We start from the raw sequence: 18,357 nt of genomic DNA on the forward strand, positions 1-18,357 counted from the left end.
TATTGCTTCTCTACAGTTGAAAAACTAAAAAATAACACTGTAACGCAATAATACAGATGTGAGAAAAATTATATCAAAAAAAGAGCTACAGCAGCTATTTTTTTTAATGTTTAGTCAAACCATAAACCCACTTACAGCCATGCCAGAAACACTTTCTGGCAGTACTATACCAGTGGTGCAGTGAGCTTCATTCAAACATGCCAAAATGTTCATGGTGGTAAAGCTGACATGGTAATGCTAACAAAATGTTTACCATGTTTACAGTCTTAGTTTTCTGTCAAAAACCAAAGCATTGACAAATTAATGATTTCATTGGGTGACAGTGCAACATTAACAACAAAATATGAGGTCATCATGAATGTCTGAACCAAATTTTGTGGCAATCCAGCCAATAGTTGTCAGTGCATTTCACTCAAAACCATGAAGGTGAACCTCATGGCAGTGCTATAGTTGTCATCAGCGGATCACTAAAATGGGTAGGATTTATCCTCTGAGAACGATAAATGTCTGTACCAAAATTCATCCAATAATTTTTTTCATATTTCACAGGATAAGTGAAAAATTTACATGACCACTGGGTGGCACAAGAAAAAAAGACAGGAAATAAGAAAATCATTACAAATCATCCTTGCGGGATACTATGTTATGTTGTTGAGATATTTTGACAATAAAGCCAGAAAGATTCATGCTCTAATAGCATAAATATGTTAATAAAAATCCATTTGAATCAATACAGTAGCTTTTGATGTGTTTCAGGATGGGACATTATGTTTTGGAAAACAACAACCATAGTCACGTTTTTAGACCAACAGTTGATTGTTCTTACCGGTCTTGCCATCATTCTTGATGGTGGTCCTGTCCGTTGTCAAACTTTCCCAGCCATCAAACCTCAGCTTTTGGTACTGTAACTTCACCTGGGCCAGGTTCTCCTCGATGTTGATGGGAGACTGCTTGGCGTTGCTGCAGGATGGAAACTTCTTTGCCCAGTTGTTTTGGTTTAATGTTCCTGGAATGATGGAGAGAAAGGAAATGTTCAAACACACACCCACACACATATTTGGGAACTGAGGGGAGTCAAAGCCTTCCCTGAAAAGATGTTGTCTGGATGGCATATATTGCTCGAAAAACCTGTATAGATATATCAATCAGAAATAACAGTTCCTTTGCATATGTGCAAACTAACCATGCCATGTGCATTAATGCACTCATACCATCACAGTTGCTTTTGAACTGTGCGCTGATAGCAAGCTGGATTGTCCATCTCTTTAGCCCCGATGACACAGTGTCCATAATTTCTAAAAAGAATTTCACATTTTGATTTGCCAGCCCACAGGACAGTTTTACACTTCACCTCAGTCCTGTGACCCGCTCAATCATGTTTCGTCACTTGGACCCAGGAACACATTTAAAGTTTTCTGTATGTCTGTAAAAGAGGAAAGTTTCAGCTTTATGACAATACCAAAAATGATCTTTCTACACCAAATAGTCTATAGCATATGCTCTTTAAAATGTAAGAAAAACGGTATTGAAGATAATAATTCATATTCATTGATTATCACAGGATTGAATATGTAATTAATTCAGACTCATGTCTAAATGAACACTATTTTGTGGTAAGGCTGAAAATTGTAAATAATTTGGGGATTTCATTATCTACGGTACATAATATAATTAAAAAATACAGAGAATCTAGAGAAATCTCTGTACACAAGGGACAAGGCTGAAAACCAATATTGCATGGCCGTGCTCTTCAGGCCCTCAGACAGCACTGCATTAAAAAAAAAAGACACAATTCTGTAGTGGAAATCACTGTATGGGCTCAGAAACATTTGTGAAAACCACTGTCCGTGAACAAAGTTATTTGCTGGATCCACAAATGCTGGTTAAAACTCTACCATGCAAATAAGAAACTATATATAAACATGATCTAGAAATGTCGCCATCTTCTCTAGGCCCGAGCTCATTTAAGACGGACTCAGGCGGGGTGGAAAACTGTCCTGTGGTCTGACGAATCAAAGTTTGTGATTCTTTTTTTAAATCATGGAGGCTGGAGAAGAGGAGAGGGACCATCTAGCTTGTTATCAGCGCAGAGTTCAAAAGCCAGCGTCCGTGATGGTATGAGGGTGCATCAGTCATGGCATGGGTAGCTTGCACATCTGGGAAGGAACCATTCATTCTGAATGATCTATACAGGTTTTGCGACATATGCTGCCACCCAGACAACATCTTTTTCAGGAAAGCCTTTGCTTTTTACAGCAAAACAATGCCATACTGAATTCTGCACATTCTATTACAACATGGCTCTGTCACCCCGCATCATAAAGCAGAATATACAACAAAGGAGACCCTGAACTGTTAAGCAGCTGAAATCCTATGTCAGGCAAGAATGGGACAACATTATGAGTCCAACACTGTGAACGAGCACTACACCATGCTACACAGCACCCAAGCATTCTAAAAACATATGGAAAGAGCCTGTGCACCACAATATCACAAGCCAAGCAGTAATACTGCCAAATATTTAATGAATACGGTGTCACCTTGTCTCAATATTTTGAAAACATACCACCACCTCTGTAAATACAACACTCTTAAGTTGTCAGATGATGTGGAAACTTGTATTGTTTTTTGTTTAAAATACACACAAAGTGCCATATTAATGCAGAATAACATGGCAAGGGTCAATTGACTTAATGTTACTACCTGTCTTGCCCAAACAAACACATCACTAATTAAAATTATGCTACACTACCACTATGCATGCCCGTACACCAAAGTCAGGCACTACATCGTACAAAGCCTTTGTAACAAGGTGTGTGCAAAATTTCACTGGGGTTATCAAGTGGGCACCTCCCTTCACCGGTGTTTCATCAAGTTAGGCCCATTACAGCTCGGGAATGCTCAACAGTAGTGATGTTACGAGATGTGCCGACGCTTCGAAGCGTGTGTCGAGTAATGGAGGGGGCGTTTCCTCGAAGCGCGTGTCAAGGCTTGCTTCATTTAGGGGAGGAGCCAAAAATGATGACGTCCGAAACCTCGCTGCCCGGCTGTACCACGTGATTGCTTCGGGAAGTGGTTCAGATTTTGCCGGGAGGTTTGACAGCAATATAAACCCCTCAGGCTCCATTCAAAATGTGGGTTGTTGGTAGAGAGTTGCGGTCAGTTGAGAGTTTGGATAGTTTGGAGAGTTTAGAGAGAGAGAGAGAGATAGTTTGGAGAAGTTAGAGAGAGAGAGATAGTTTGGAGATTTAGGAGAGTGAGGAGAGAAGGATAGGTGATAAGATGGAGCCAGCTAGGAAGAGGAGGATTTCCCCTGTGTGGGAACACTTTGATTTGACAACTCCTAATAAGGTAAGCTAAATCTAACTATTTCAGACACATTAGGTTTGCTTATCAAGAACTGTATTTTTCACAGTTTCTTATTTTATTCAAAGGTGAGGTGTTTATTGTGCTCCAAGGAGTTGGGGTACAATAACAACACCTCATCCATGCTGAGGCGTTACCGTGCCTTGCATGAGAATAAGGAGGAAACTGGAGCTTCACCCAGCCAAGGTAAGTCATTACAATATTACAAATGCACCATCACAATTTTTCCCTGTTCACTTTTGTTTATTGTGCAAATAAAGACAGGTAACAGACACTGTATTTATCCTCTTTTAACCAGCCACCAGAAAACAAGAGCTGGATGAAGCCCTCGTCTCCATGATAGTGAAGGACACACAGCCCTTCAGTATTGTGGATGATGTTGGATTCAGGGCATTTGTGTCCAAACTGGATCCTAATTATGTTCTCCCTACAAGGCAGGTATGTATGGGTGCATGCATGAAACAAATGAGTACTTTATTGTGTCTCACAGTTCAGCACTATATATTTTTTCCTTTAGGCTCTGAAGGCCATGGTGGAGGCCAAGTATGAGTCAGCTAAGGAGAAGGCTAAGGTTAAAGTGGAAAAGGTGGCTGCTGTTAGCCTTACTTCTGACATGTGGACATCCACAAAACCAAAAACTGTTGAGAAACTGTTATTTCTGAATAAAAATGAATAAAATGTCCCCTGTCCTGTACATCATTGTCCAAGTTACACAAGCATATTCAGTCCCCTCTTCCTAGTTCCACAAGCACTTTCACTGTCCTCTGCCTGCTTAAGCCCATGCCATTTTCCTAAAGTGACAGAAAAACATGATTACACAACCTGCCATATCATATGATACTACCATTTTGGGAAAATTTACACACACAGAATACATTCAAAAAATATTTTATTATGCACATATGTGATAATTTATGTACAGAAATTATTTGGTCATACATTTTTGTAATTCATAGTCATTCCCAACAGCCATAACAGACACAAAAATTAAATGCATCACATTATGTGGTTCAGATACAGCTGCCTGTGATTATACACTTGGCCAGTAGGTGGTTTCGTGTGCACATGAAGCTTCTAGAAATGAACCCTTTCTCGAACCAATTGGCTGAAGTGGTTCGATGCCTCATGAGGCTTCATCTCACCATCACTACTCAACAGCAATCCTGCAATCCCAAAACTACTCCACTTAATACTTTTTTTTTTACATCTAAACTACACTGCTCAAAAAAATTAGGGAAACACTTAAACAACACAATGTAATTCCAAGTCAATCACACTTCTGGGAAATCAACCTGCCCAGTTAGGAAGCAACACTGATTGTGAATCAATTTCACCTGCTGTTGTGCAAATGAAACAGACAACAGGTGGAAATGAGGCAATTATCAAGACAACCCCTATAAATGAACGGTTCTGCAGGTGGTGAACATAGACCATTTCTCTGTCCTCATCCTTTCTGGCTGATTTTTGGTCACTTTTGCATTTTGCCAGTCCCCTCACAGTGCTATCTCTAGCATGAGGCGGTGTCTACAACCCACAGAAGTTGCTCAGGTAGTGCAGCTCATCCAGGATGGCACACCAATGCACGCTGTGGCAAGAAGGTTTGCTGTGTCTGTCAGCACAGTGTCAAGAACACGGAGGAGATAGCAGGAGACAGGCCAGTACACCTGGAGACGTGGAGGGGGCCGTAGGAGGACAACAACCCAGCAGCAGGACCGCTATCTGCTCCTTTGTGCAAGGAGGAACAGGAGGAGCGCTGCCAGAGCCCTACAAAATGACCTCCAGCAGGCCACTAATGTGCATGTTTCTGCTCAAACTGTCAGAAACAGACTCCATGAGGGTGGTACGAGGGCCCGACGTCCACAATTGGGGCCTGTGCTTACAGCCCAACACCGTGCAGGGCAATTGGCATTTGCCAGAGAACACCAAGATTGGCAGCTTTGCCATTGGTGCCCTGTGCTCTTCACGGATGAGAGCAGGTTCACCCTGAGCACATGTGACAGACGTGACCAAGTCTGGAGACGCCGTGGAGAACGTTCTGCTGCCTGCAACATCCTCCAGCATGACCGGTTTGGCGGTGGGTCAGCAATGGTCTGGGGAGGCATTTCTTTGGAGGGCCACACAGCCCTCCATGTGCTAGCCAGAGTTACCCTGACTGCCATTAATTCAATTCAATTCAATTCAATTCAATTCAACTTTATTTATATAGTGCCAAATCACAGCATAGGTTATTTCATGGCACTTAACACATTAAAGTCCTTACAGCAAGACATTACAATATTATACAGAGAAACCCAACAATTCAACAATTCCCACATAAGCTAGGAGGGGAAAAAAAACAACTCCTCTTTAAGGGAGAAAAACCTCCAACAGAGGGAAGGAAAATCTCCCTCTTAACAGGAAGAAACCTCCAACAGAACCAGGCTCAGAGGTGGGCGGCAATCTGCCTCAACCGGTTGGGGTGAGAGGAGAGCAGAGAGAGAAAAGGACAGCATAGAGATAGAAGAGAAGAACTGTTGGTGGAGATGACAAGCGCAGGGCAGAGACATGGAGCTCCATGGCGGGACATCTGCAAAAGAAAGAAGAGAACCTAAGCGAGCGAGGGAACTGAATGGAGACAACAGACAATAAGCAAAAACTATGAGAGAGAAAAAGATGGTGAGGTATGAGTCAGTTAAAGAGTAGGAGGGAAGAAAAGAAGCTCAGCATGTAACGAGGTCCCCCAGCAGCCTCGGCCTATAACAGCATAACTAAGGGTTGGTTCAGGTCTACCTGAGCTAGCCCTAACTATGGGCTTCATCAAAAAGGAATGTTTTGAGTCTAATCTTAAAGCTAGAGAGGGTTTCTGTCCCTCGAACACAAACTGGGAGCTGGTTCCACAGGGGAGGAGCCTGAAAACTGAAGGCTCTGCCTCCCATTCTACTTCTGGAATCTCTGGGAACCACAAGTAGACCAGCGTACTGAGAGCGAAGTGCTCTGCTTGGATTGTATGGTTCTATAAGATCTCTAAGATATGATGAAGCCTGGTCATGTAGGGCTTTGTAAGTCATAGTCATCAAGAGAATTTTAAATTCTATTATTGATTTAACAGGAAGCCAGTGAAGAGAAGCTAAAACTGGAGAAATATGATCTCTCTTGCTAAATCCCGTCAGTACTCTTGCTGCAGCATTTTGGATCAGCTGCAAGGTTTTTAATGAGTAATTTGGACATCCTAACAACAAGGAATTACAATAATCTAGCCTAGAAGTAACAAATGCATGAATGAGTTTTTCTGCATCACGCTGAGGAAGGATTTTCCTGATTTTATTAATATTACGTAGATGAAAGAAGGCAGTTCTGGAGATTTGCTTTATATGGTGTCTAAAGGACAAATCCTCATCAAAGATGACTCCAAGGTTCCTCACAGTTTTGCTGGAGGCCAAGACAACATCATCTAGAGTAACTAAGTGATTACAGAAAGAGTTTCTGAGGTGTTTAGGACCAAGTACAATAACTTCCATTTTGTCTGAATTTAGAAGCAGGAAGTTTTTGGTCATTCAGGCCTTTATGTCTTTTAGACAGGCTTCAAGTTTTACTAACTGATTAGTTTCATCTGGTTTTATAGAAAGATATAGCTGAGTGTCATCTGCATAACAATGGAAGTTTATGCAGTGCTTCCTGATGACATCTCCTAATGGAAGCATATACAAAGTAAAAAGTATTGGGCCTAACACTGAGCCTTGTGGAACTCCATAACTCGCTCTTGTTTGTCTGGAAGATTCATTGTTGACATGGACAAACTGGAATCTATCTGATAAGTAGGATTTGAACCAATCTAATGCAGTTCCTTTAATCCTCGTAACGTCTTCTAATCTCTGTAATAAGATCGTATGATCAATCGTATCAAAAGCAGCACTGAGGTCCAGAAGAACAAGTACAGAGACGAGTCCATTATCTGAGGCTAATAAAAGGTCGTTAGTAACTTTCACCAGAGCTGTTTCCGTGCTATGATGAACTCTAAAACCTGACTGAAAATCTTCAAACAGATCATTCCTTTGTAAACAATAACAAAGTTGATTTGCAACAACTTTTTCAAGGATTTTAGAAATAAATGTCAGGTTGGAAATTGGTCTATAGTTTCCTAAAACAGCTGAATCTAGAGTCTGCTTTTTAAGTAAAGGTTTAATTACAGCCACTTTAAAAGCCTGCGGTACATAGCCGGTGACAATAGATAGGTTGATCTGATCTAATATGGAAGTATTAATTAAAGGGAAGACTTCCTCAAAAAGTTTAGTTGGGATGGGATCTAACAGACAGCTAGAGGATCCAGATGAAGAAATAATTCTAGTTAACTCAGAGAGCTCAACAGGAGAGAAATTTTCCAAGTATACATCTGGTCCTACAGTTGCTTCCAGGGCTGCTGTGCTTAACATCACATCAGTGACGGTGGCAGGAAGGGTCGGCCCGATTCTCTCCCTGATAGTAAGAATTTTATTAGTAAAGAATTAGTCATTACTGCTGAGAGCTGAAGGAATAGAGGGCTCAACAGAACTGTGACTCTTTGTCAGCCTGGTTACAGTGCTGAAAAGAAACCTGGGGTTGTTCTTGTTTTCCTCTATTAATGATTAATAAGGTTCTGGCCTTACGAAGAGCTTTCTTATATAATATTAGACTCTCCTTCTAGGCAGGTGAAATTCTTCTAAATTAGTGGAACGCCATTTCCTTTCCATCTTTCTAGTCGCCTGCCTAGCAGAGTGTAGTTCTGAGTTGTACCACGGAGACAACTTCCTCTGGTTCATTACTCTCTTCTTCAGTGGGGCAACATTATCTGGAGTTGTGCGCAGAGATACTGCAGTGTTTTCTAGCAGATGATCCACTTGTGTGGGACTAAGATCAACGTAGATGTCTTCCACTGCTTTAACACACGGCATCGAAGAGGATAAGCATGTAACTGCTTCCTTAAACTTGGCCACGGCATCATCTGACAGACATCTATTGTAGTGGGATTTATTCCCACATGCTGTGTAGTCCATTAATGTAACTTCAAATGTTAATAAGAAGTGGTCCGACAAAACAGGGTTTTGAGGAAATACAATAAAATGTTCAGTTTCCATGCCATATGACAGAACCAGATCGAGGGTGTGGTTACCACGGTGACGGCGTTTATTTACATTCTGAGAAAAGCCTATAAAATCTAATAATGAGCTAAAAGTAGAACTGAGGCTGTCGTTGTCCACGTCAACATGAATGTTAAAGTCTCCCACTATCATCACTTTATCTGAACTCAGCACTAAATCTGATCAAAAGTCAGAGAATTCAGTTAGAAACTCTGAATAAGGACCAGGTGGGAGATAAACAACAACAAATAGAATCGGTTTCTGTGCTTTCCAGTTTGGGTGCGAGAGAATGAGAGTCAGACTCTCAAATGATTTATAACTAAATTTAGGCTTTGGATTAATTGATAAACTTGAGTGGAAGATTGCTGCCACTCCTCCTCGGCCTGAATCTCTAGGAATATGATAATTAATATGACTGGGAGGAGTTGCTTCATTAATACTAACATATTCTTCCTGTTGCAGCCAGGTCTCTGTGAGACAGAGTAAATCAATCTGATGATCAGTTATCAAGTCATTTACTAACAGAGATTTAGATGAGAGATCTGACATTTAATAGTCCGCTTTTAATTGTCAGATTTTTTTTTGATCCATTAATTTGGTCGGATCAATTTTTATTACATTTTTATTGATACATCTTTTCTTGAGTTTTTTTTAAATATAGGTTGTCTGGTTACAGACACAACCTCTACAGGATGTTGAAGGTTTTGGGTGAGTGACAGCTCTAAAGAAGCTGCAGAGGAGCTGTAAGACTGCAGCTCTGCGTGCTGGCCTCAACCCTGGGATGTCAGGTTTTAGGGCTGTTAAGAGACATCGCCATATTTCCAGAAAGAAGAGCTGCACCATCCAAAGTAGGATGGATGCCGTCTCTCCGGATCAGACCAGGTTTTCCCCAGAAAGTATTCCAATTGTCAATGAAGCCCACATTGTTAGCGGGACACCACCTCGACAACCAGCGGTGAAGTGAAGACGTACGGCTAAACATATCATCACTGGTCCGGTTAGGAAGGGGTCCAGAGAAAACTACAGAGTCCGACATTGTTTTTGAAAAGTTGCACACCGATTCCACATTAACTTTAGTGACCTCCGATTGGCGTAACCGGGTGTTGTTACTGCCGACGTTAATAACAATCTGACTGTATTTACGAATAGCCTTAGTCAGCAGTTTCAGGTTTGATTCAATGTCGCCCGTCGGGAAGACCCGCTCTGGCCTGACTCTGGTCCCGGGAGGGCATCTGACTCTGGCCCCGGGAAGACATCTGACTCTGGCCCCGGGAGGGCATCTGACTCTGGTCCCGGGAGGGCATCTGACTCTGGCCCCGGGAGGGCATCTGACTCTGGTCCCGGGAGGGCATCTGACTCTGGCCCCGGGAAGACATCTGACTCTGGCCCCGGGAAGACATCTGACTCTGGCCCCGGGAAGACATCTGACTATGGGCCGCTGGTTTCGCTAACTTCACGTTCCGCAAAATAGAGTCTCCAATAACCAGGGTTGGTTTCTCAGCGGGTGTTTCGCCGAGTGGGGAAAATCGGTTGGAGACGTGAAGGGGTCGGTGGTGAACCGTGGGCTTCTGCTTGGGACTATGCCGCCATCGTACTGTCACCCACCCACCCAGACCGGCTAACTAAGCCTGCAGCCCTGGACAGCTGTGCACCCCCTCCCTGAGAAGCTCCTACGGCTAGCTGGTTATTTAGCATGGTGCACAGCCGCGATTCTAATTTTAGGACCCTGGCCTCCAGAGCCCTGACTACACTACATTTATTACAGGTAGCATTATCATTAAGGGAGGCAGGGTCGTAACTAAACATGTCACACACCGAGCAGGAAAAACAAGAAGAGGTGGAGGGAGAGAGGGAAGCCATTGCTAACTGCTAAGCTAGCAGTACCAAAACGCCAAGTTAAGTGAACGTTGGTCAAAGATTTAACAGTAGAATTGCTCAAGAAGGGCAAACGTGAGTTTTAACTTGAGATTAGAAAAAGTGTGGAGAGAGTTAAGATGCGTATAATTCAGGAAAAGAAGCTGAAATAGCAGAGAGAAGTAACACCAGTCACAATGGTTGTAGACAGGAAGTGACGCAATACGCTCACATTAACGTCAGACGAGATCCCCAATCTCGGCAATTACTAGGTACTAGGTATTACATACCAGGATGAGATCCTCAGACCCATTGTAAGACCATATGCTGGTGCAGTGGGCCCTGGGTTCCTTCTGATGTGTGACAATGCTCGGCCTCATGTGGCTGGAGTGTGTCAGCAGTTCCTGCATGATGAAGGCATTGATGCTATGGACCGGCCTGTCCGTTCCCCAGACCTGAATCCAATCCAGCACATCTGGGACATCATGTCTCGTTCCATCCACCAACGCCACGTCGTACCACGGACTGTCCAGAAGTTGACTGATGCTTTGATCCAGGTCTGGGAGGAGATCCCTCAGGAGAACATCCGTCGTCTCATCAGGAGCATGCCCAGGCGTTGTAGGGAGTGCATACAGGCACATGGAGGACACACACACTACGGAGCCTCATTTTGACTTGTCTTGAGGAATTTCCACAGAAGTTGGATCAGCCTGTGATCTGATTTTTCCACTTTTATTTTGAGTATGATTCTGAATCCAGACCTCCATGGGATAATGATTTTGATTTCCATTGATCATTCTTATGTTATTTTGTTCTCAACACATTCCACTATGTAATGAATAAAGATTTTCAACTGCAATATTTCATTCATTGAGATCTAGGATGTGTTGTTCCCTTTATTTCTTTGAGCAGTGTAGTATGACTTGTGCCTGCATACTTTGGCAATGTTGATCAAAGCCAAAAGTTCATACCTGCTTCATATGACTACCAATACCATTACTTCTCCATCAAAACAAGATATTAACATGTTCATTTTTGCTGTTTTCATCATCGATCCTACATGAAAAATTCATCGCTAAACTGTTAAGTCACAGAACACAATTTTTTTTAAATCCTTAAGAGCTAATCTGGACAAAAAACATTGCAACAATGAAAAACATCTGCTCAAAACTACAAAATGTTGTTGTTGTTTTTTATTTCATCTGACAGTGTTGAAATGAACATCCTACTCTAAATGAGAGGTCAGTGCTCACGTTCCCTTTTGGGACAAATTACCCATGGCTACTAGATTGATAAGAATACAACTGATAAAACTTGTGTTTATTATGTTAAGCTTTCTTCATGCTCAGGAAGATCAAGTAAACTGTGCATTCACATGGAAATCACAAATTTAGACTAAAGTCGCTAAATTTGGATTGATGTGGTTTTGCACAGAGAAAGCATAATTTCCTGAAATATATTTTCAAATGACTCATTACAGTCTGGCCTGCTCTTCAGAAACTAGAGTAACACATCACTGTACTGCAGGGATTAGGGGATAGTCTATTGCTTTGGCAGAGTTTGCTGAGGATTGAGAGCAGCAGTTAACTGTTTAAGAATGAGCACTAAATTATACTTTTCCTTGTCAAGATTGTGTTGATTTGTAATTGCAAGTATCCTAAAATACTTCTGAATGTTTCCTACAGGCTAAAGTGTTCATTATAGCCACAAGATGAAACAAAAAGAAAAGAACAAAGAATATAGAGGATTTATCTATATTTAGAGCCATACCAGCAGTGAAGCAAAAAAATGAAAATTTATGTTCTGAGTATAGCGCTGAAAAATGGTCATGGAGTCATTCAAATCTCAAGGGTTCTCCTTCAAGGGTGAGCAGCGGTTGCCAAGAAATCACTGTTTTGAGACTTTCACAAACACTAAAAGAGGATATCAATACTGTAATTGCAAAAACTGATAAAACCCATTCATTTAAAAAAAATTTTAAAAAAAAGTCAGCTGACTGTTATGAATAAGTCATACACTAAAATACTTTAATACTGAATCCATTTTGTAACAGAAATGGATTTTGCCCATTTATAACAGCAGAGAACATTAAATGCAAGTTATTGCCATGATGCCTGTTCATGTACTCTGGCTGGGATTATCTAAAATATGAATTTGCTAATGTGTAATGTTCCCATAACGGTCTGTTTTGGAACAGCCTTTAAATAATAAACAATGACCACCATACACCGTACCGTATAACAAACAATCAAGGCAACATGCAGTTATTCCAAATGATAGCGAAATGCAAGTGGAACTCTGCTAATACATGAGTTATGTCAATATCCCCCTGCCACAAGAGTAGTTTTTTCAGACAAAGAAGTATCTTCTAGATACTTTATACAGTAAGCTGTAGGGGTCTCCCCTTAAGCTCCTAAAGGTTGTGAAGTTGACCAGGGAACAGTTTCTGAGGCACAACCACCTCGCTGACCTGTGCTGACCTTGAGGTTGATCAAACTCAGCATAACACCATTTTCCTTTATTTCTGCAGTGTATCAGGTGTTAAGTAAAAGGAGCAGCATGTACAACCGTAACAAGCTTAACACATAGATATTACTTAACAACCAAAATCTCTCAACCTTTTGACTGAAAGAATGTTACTGTAGTTTTACATGTAAGGTAAGGAATGTGCTACATGCAGTCCATCTAATATATGGTACAGTGCACTGAAGTGGCTTCCAATGTTTTCATTGTGTCACCACTAATTGATGTGAAATGTGAAACTCACCTGCATATGACCAGTCAATGTCTTCTGAGAACTTACGTTGATTCCTGTAGGCATATCCTTCAGCTGCAAGAGAAAGAAAAAGAGTCAGTCACTGAAACATGTTCATATGAAGGTTTCAAGGAAGCTTATTTGATGTATCAGATGTAATCTATTCTCATATACACATTTATGTTATATACAAATCAAAATGTAAAGTCTATCCTCAACGTTAATAAAAACAATTTAGCTTCACTAATATTTAGCCATGCCTTCGCCTTTATAAGTCCAGGTAACAATCAACCTTTTTATGCAATTAGACACATCACTTAAATTAATTTCCATTTTTGAAATTGTGAGATTGTAAAAAGTTTTACAGACACAAATTAGCCAGACAAGTGTCCTTTTGAATTCCTGGGCAGACATATTTATTTGTGGGTTAAACTTTAATGCATTTTATGGTTTAACAGTTGAATGGTTTGATTGTATTTGATTTGCTGCTCAACACCAAGTCCTCACTGAGATTACAAAGCTGAAAAGTTGCCCCCAAAGAAACCTACATATTTTCAACTGTTCTACAACTAAAAATGTCCCAGTGTCTGTTCCACTCAGTATATATCTAATTGTAGAAATTTCTGTCTGTATGTATGTACATTTGTAATTTTGTCCCTCGCATATCTCTGTAACCATTCGTCCCATCTGCTTCAAACTTGGTGAGTGTACTGGTAGGGAACAGAGGGGCAAATTTGGTGTGATTTGGACACGCAAGACGTTTAATATTAACAAACTTTTACAAAAGGCGAACGGTGCTCAGGGCGCCACAGACAATTGCAGGGGAGTAGTCGAGCCTCTCTTCCACAGCAAACTGATCCCAGGAAACATGGTTTGCCCTGCTATCATAACACGGTGTCGGTGCTGACTTTAATTAAAGTGCCCAAAGTGCCGAAGTTCAGCCTTAAAGCATGACTACGACTTTAATGACTAGATTCTTCTTTTCAATCTACAGTATGTATCCACGTTCTCTGTGTGCCTGGCAAAGATCCTGGAGGTGAAAATGTATCTTTAAACATTTTGAGGGAGCTTGCTATATACAGCATGTGGACTATTGCTTATGAAGCTAAGGGGAACTGTTCTCATTTGTTAACTTGAAATAAACTCAATCTTGATAATATACAGTTCTGATATGCTACTTCTTAGAAAACTTTTCACAGCAGATGGTCAACTACAGGTTGTAACTAATGAAAGGAAAAATTATGTGTCATGTGGCCAAATTATTTTGCCATATTTATGTGCAAGTAGTGAGGCTATTGTGGCCCAACCCATCAGCCAACACCAATTTGCCATAATGGTGCCATAGCAGTTCCAGCCCGTGACAATTTAGTCCAAAATTAGCCCTTAACCCTGAGAACACGATAGACGCAAATTGCATCCAAATTCCCACCGCTTCTGCTTGGTTGAATAGCATAGCAAGTATTCATCACAGATATGCAGCAATTATCCTATGAAACTGCACGACTTGAGCTTTCCAAAGATGCCGGTGCATTGTCTGGGAACAAACAGTTAGAGAAAACCGACTTTAATCAAATTTAATCAGTGCTACGCTCAGCATGTAGCTCCATCTCCATGCACACAACAACTAGGGAATAGGTCCTGAAGTCCCTTTTTTGGGGCTCTGAGCACCCAGGCCATCCTTTTGCTCTTTTTCTCCTCATATCCTGTCAATCTCAAATGTCACTGTTGAATATGGCATTAAATGCCCCGAAATATAATTTTTCCAAAGATAAATGACATATGCTTTTAATAGCAATGATACAAAAGTTCTGGTCAAAAGATGTGTAAGATATAACTGAATAAAACAAAATAATTTTCTGTCAGGCACTAGGCACATCATTTTTCAAATTACTCAATCGCTGAGTATCCCACAAACATGTTTCAGATATCTCTTCTACAAAATTATGAAAAGATATCTCTACTTCCAGCATTCTGTGAAGAGATACATGTAAAACAACAATTTCATAAGATACAAATATTTGTTCCCTTGATATTAAACACTAATATTCAAAGATTTTAAGTTTTATTAAAACAAATTATGCAAGAGTTGGATAGCCTACACTGTACTAAAAAACAAAACAAAACACAGCATAGCATGCATGGCTAGCTACCAAGATATGAACCTAAAAGTAAAGGGAGTCAAATTACCCTGAAAATAGCCTAGGGTTAATAGAGTTAAAGATTACCCTATAATTTGCACAGTCCAAGGGACAACCTACACAACTCAGTGTCAAAGTCGGTCCTCACATTTCTTTCATTGTTGCAGGTATTTTAGGCTGTGATGAGGAAAACCCCAACTTCTCTCTACAAAAACAAACTCAGTAGAGTGCTTTCATGAAACATTTTGAAAATTATTGTTCAACTAAAAAGACATGAAGGCCAACAGCAAGCTGGACTGGAACCAGGAATGTTGCAGTTCATGGTCAGCACCTTAATCTACCAATATTCTCCACATAAGAGTATCTTTAGGGTATATTTATTCGACTGACGGGTGAAGCAACCTTTTACAACGTGTAAGCTCCAACTTCATATGGTTTTGTCATGTATACAATACTGCGTTTCATTGCATTGTATGTTTTGAAAAACTTGCAATAAACACATTTATAAATTGCGACATTATATTGGCACATTTTTGGTTAAACCCTCCTCTACTAGCTTAAATAATGTCCTTAGGATGCACTTGCCTTGGACCAAATGTGCTGTCACTGCTTCTCTACCCCCTACTGAAAAGCTGACTGGCCTTAAGCCACATGATAATATACTCAGGTGAACAATGTGTGCGTACGCAGTTGGCTTACATATTCATGGACCAAAACATTCTGATCATTTTGTTGTTGGTCCTCTGTATTTTTCCAAAACATTTCCAATCTGCTGAGGCTTGGACTATACAAGACATCTGAAAGTGCCCCGAGCTATTTGGCACCAAGAAATTAGAAGGAGATATTTTCAGTTCTGTGAGTTGTGAGTTGGAGCTGCTGCTCTCCTTGTACCACAGCTGGGAGGCACTCAAACCTGCTGACCAGAAGCACCCCACTATCTTTTAGAGATACTCCAACCCATTTCTGGCCATAACGATTGGCCCCTTGTCAAAGCTGCTTAGATTTTTACATGTGCCCATTGACTACAAAAACACCCTTACCATCTAATATACTCAATCTAAAACACTAACATGTAATGTTGGTAAGACTCTTATAACCAATGTTATTCGCTTCATCTATGAGGTGTGCAGTATATGTATGTCACAGGTTGTCCAATATTTTGTATGCTTCATACACTCATTTAAATCAAAAGTTCTTTCTGGTGTGATTTATGATGTTTCTGATGAAGGCTTTATGTTGATCTGACAGTACAGTTACTACACGGGTTGGTGGTATTTGGACCTTCTCAGACTTTTTTCCCTTTTCCAATCACCTTGGTGGTAGGTGAAGTCATGCCATAAATACCTACTCTGCATGGAATGTTTTAACATAATTTGTCCCAAAACAAGCAAACAACTGAAATGTTGATATGCAACAAACCCAAACTCAGAAAGCACAGCCATTTGTCCTTCAAATAAATGAGTTCATGGCCTTGTGCATATCATACAGTTTACTGATCTGCAATGTCCTTGCTGACCAACTTGGATCATTCTAGCTATATCAGTCAAACATGTAATGAGATCCTGTGTGGTGTGATGTCTGGAGGTGACATCATTAAACCAAGCAGCTGTGCAGGCATCTGTCATGGTAATGAAGTGCAGTTGACACCCAGCGGGGCCATTAGAAAGCAACACCTCATTATCATAACAGAGGTCCAAGGACCGTACTGTGAAACAAAGAACAGAGGTCACATGTCAAGAAGAGGAAATAAAGTGATGTGATGGGTTTTTAGAAACTGCCGCAATAGTGAGAAAAATGTTGGGAATTCATTGATGGTTTTTTTTCTGATGGGGAAAACGAACCTACGGCCATTTTTACAAAAAACGTTTTACCATAGTTGTATTCCAGGATCAGCTCATACTACTGTGGTGCTTGAAAGTTTTCAACATTTGAATATGACCCAAAACATCCGATATTCACACAAGTCCTAAAAGTAGATGAGGGGAACAGAATTAGACAAATGAGGCCCAAATATTATATTTAATAATTTTTCCATTGAGGAAAATAATCCCATACTACATATCTGAGTGGGAAAAGTATGTGACCGTCCAGGATTAGCAGTTAATTTGAAGGTAAAATTAGAGTCAGGTGTTTCCTGTCAATGAAATTATAATTTTGTAAGAATGGGCGCCCTGTTTCATTTTTGAAAAAAAAAAAAAAGCAGTGATCTTCACAACACATTTTTGTCGACGTGAGAAAAGATTTGCTGATGCTAATCAGGCTAACAAAGGTTAAAAAAAAAAACAACTATGAAGAGTTGGGAATCCACAAATCCACAGTCAGACAGACTGTACGATTGGAAGAAATTCAAGAGCATTGTTACCCTCTTCAACTGACAAACATTACTCCAAGAGTAAGTAGTGCAATAGGCTGCTCGGCCTCTAAGGAACCAAGAGTAAATTGGAAGGCCTCTCTCACATTGGATAATGTTAATGTTCAGGAGTCAACTATATGGTTCCTGTCCGCAGTTTACTTAAGATCACAGGGAAGCCATAAGGCTATTGGAAAAATTGTTTTAGGGACAGACCAGACTGTTTTCGTTACAATGAAAACTGTTATGTTTGAAAAAAGGAAGACACTGCAGTCCAGTTTAAGAACCTTATCCTATCTGTGAAACATTGTGGTGGTACTATTATGGTTTGGGCTTGGTTTGCTGCATCTGTGCAAAAATGTCTCTCCATCATGGATGGAACAACAAATTCTGAAATATACCAGCAGATTCTATAGAAAAAATGTCAGGGCATCTGTCTTTGAATCTCAATGGAAAGTAGGTTATGCAGCAAGACATCGACCATTGTAGAAAAATCTAGTTCTTGTTTTGGAATGACCAAGTCAAAGTCCTAATCTTAAACCAATAAAAAGGTTGAAGAAGGAACTGAAGTGAAACGTTCATATGAAAAAATCCACCACTACCCAGAGTTGTAGCAGTTCTACATGGAGGAATGGGCCAAAATTCCTCATATTTAATGTGCAGGATTGATGGATAGTTGCTAGGGGTCACACTGAAAGCAAAGTTTCAAGTATTATTAAGGCAAAATACATTGAATATTGAATCATTATCCTCAATAAACATACATCCAAGTATTTTAGTCTCACTTGCATAATTTGATTC

The 18,357-nt window shown here is 40.5% G+C and overlaps 1 protein-coding gene across 3 annotated transcripts in view; it reads right to left on the reverse strand.

Moving 5' to 3' along the window:
* Positions 1-18,357, reverse strand: part of ptprz1a (protein tyrosine phosphatase receptor type Z1a) — a 152,902-nt gene that overhangs the window by 87,718 nt on the left and 46,827 nt on the right. For all 3 annotated transcript variants that reach the window (XM_069718725.1, XM_069718723.1, XM_069718722.1), the window contains exons 2-3: positions 13,081-13,143; positions 827-1,006 (exon numbers count right to left, since the gene is read on the reverse strand). In XM_069718725.1, the coding sequence (XP_069574826.1) occupies positions 827-1,006; positions 13,081-13,143 (243 nt within the window). The remainder of the gene's footprint in view (positions 1-826; positions 1,007-13,080; positions 13,144-18,357) is intronic.

The sequence above is a fragment of the Brachyistius frenatus genome, unplaced genomic scaffold (assembly GCF_029030835.1).
Source record: "Brachyistius frenatus isolate BFR_SWC_R1_liver_20210118 unplaced genomic scaffold, ASM2903083v1 Contig_197, whole genome shotgun sequence".
Taxonomy (NCBI): domain Eukaryota; kingdom Metazoa; phylum Chordata; class Actinopteri; family Embiotocidae; genus Brachyistius; species Brachyistius frenatus.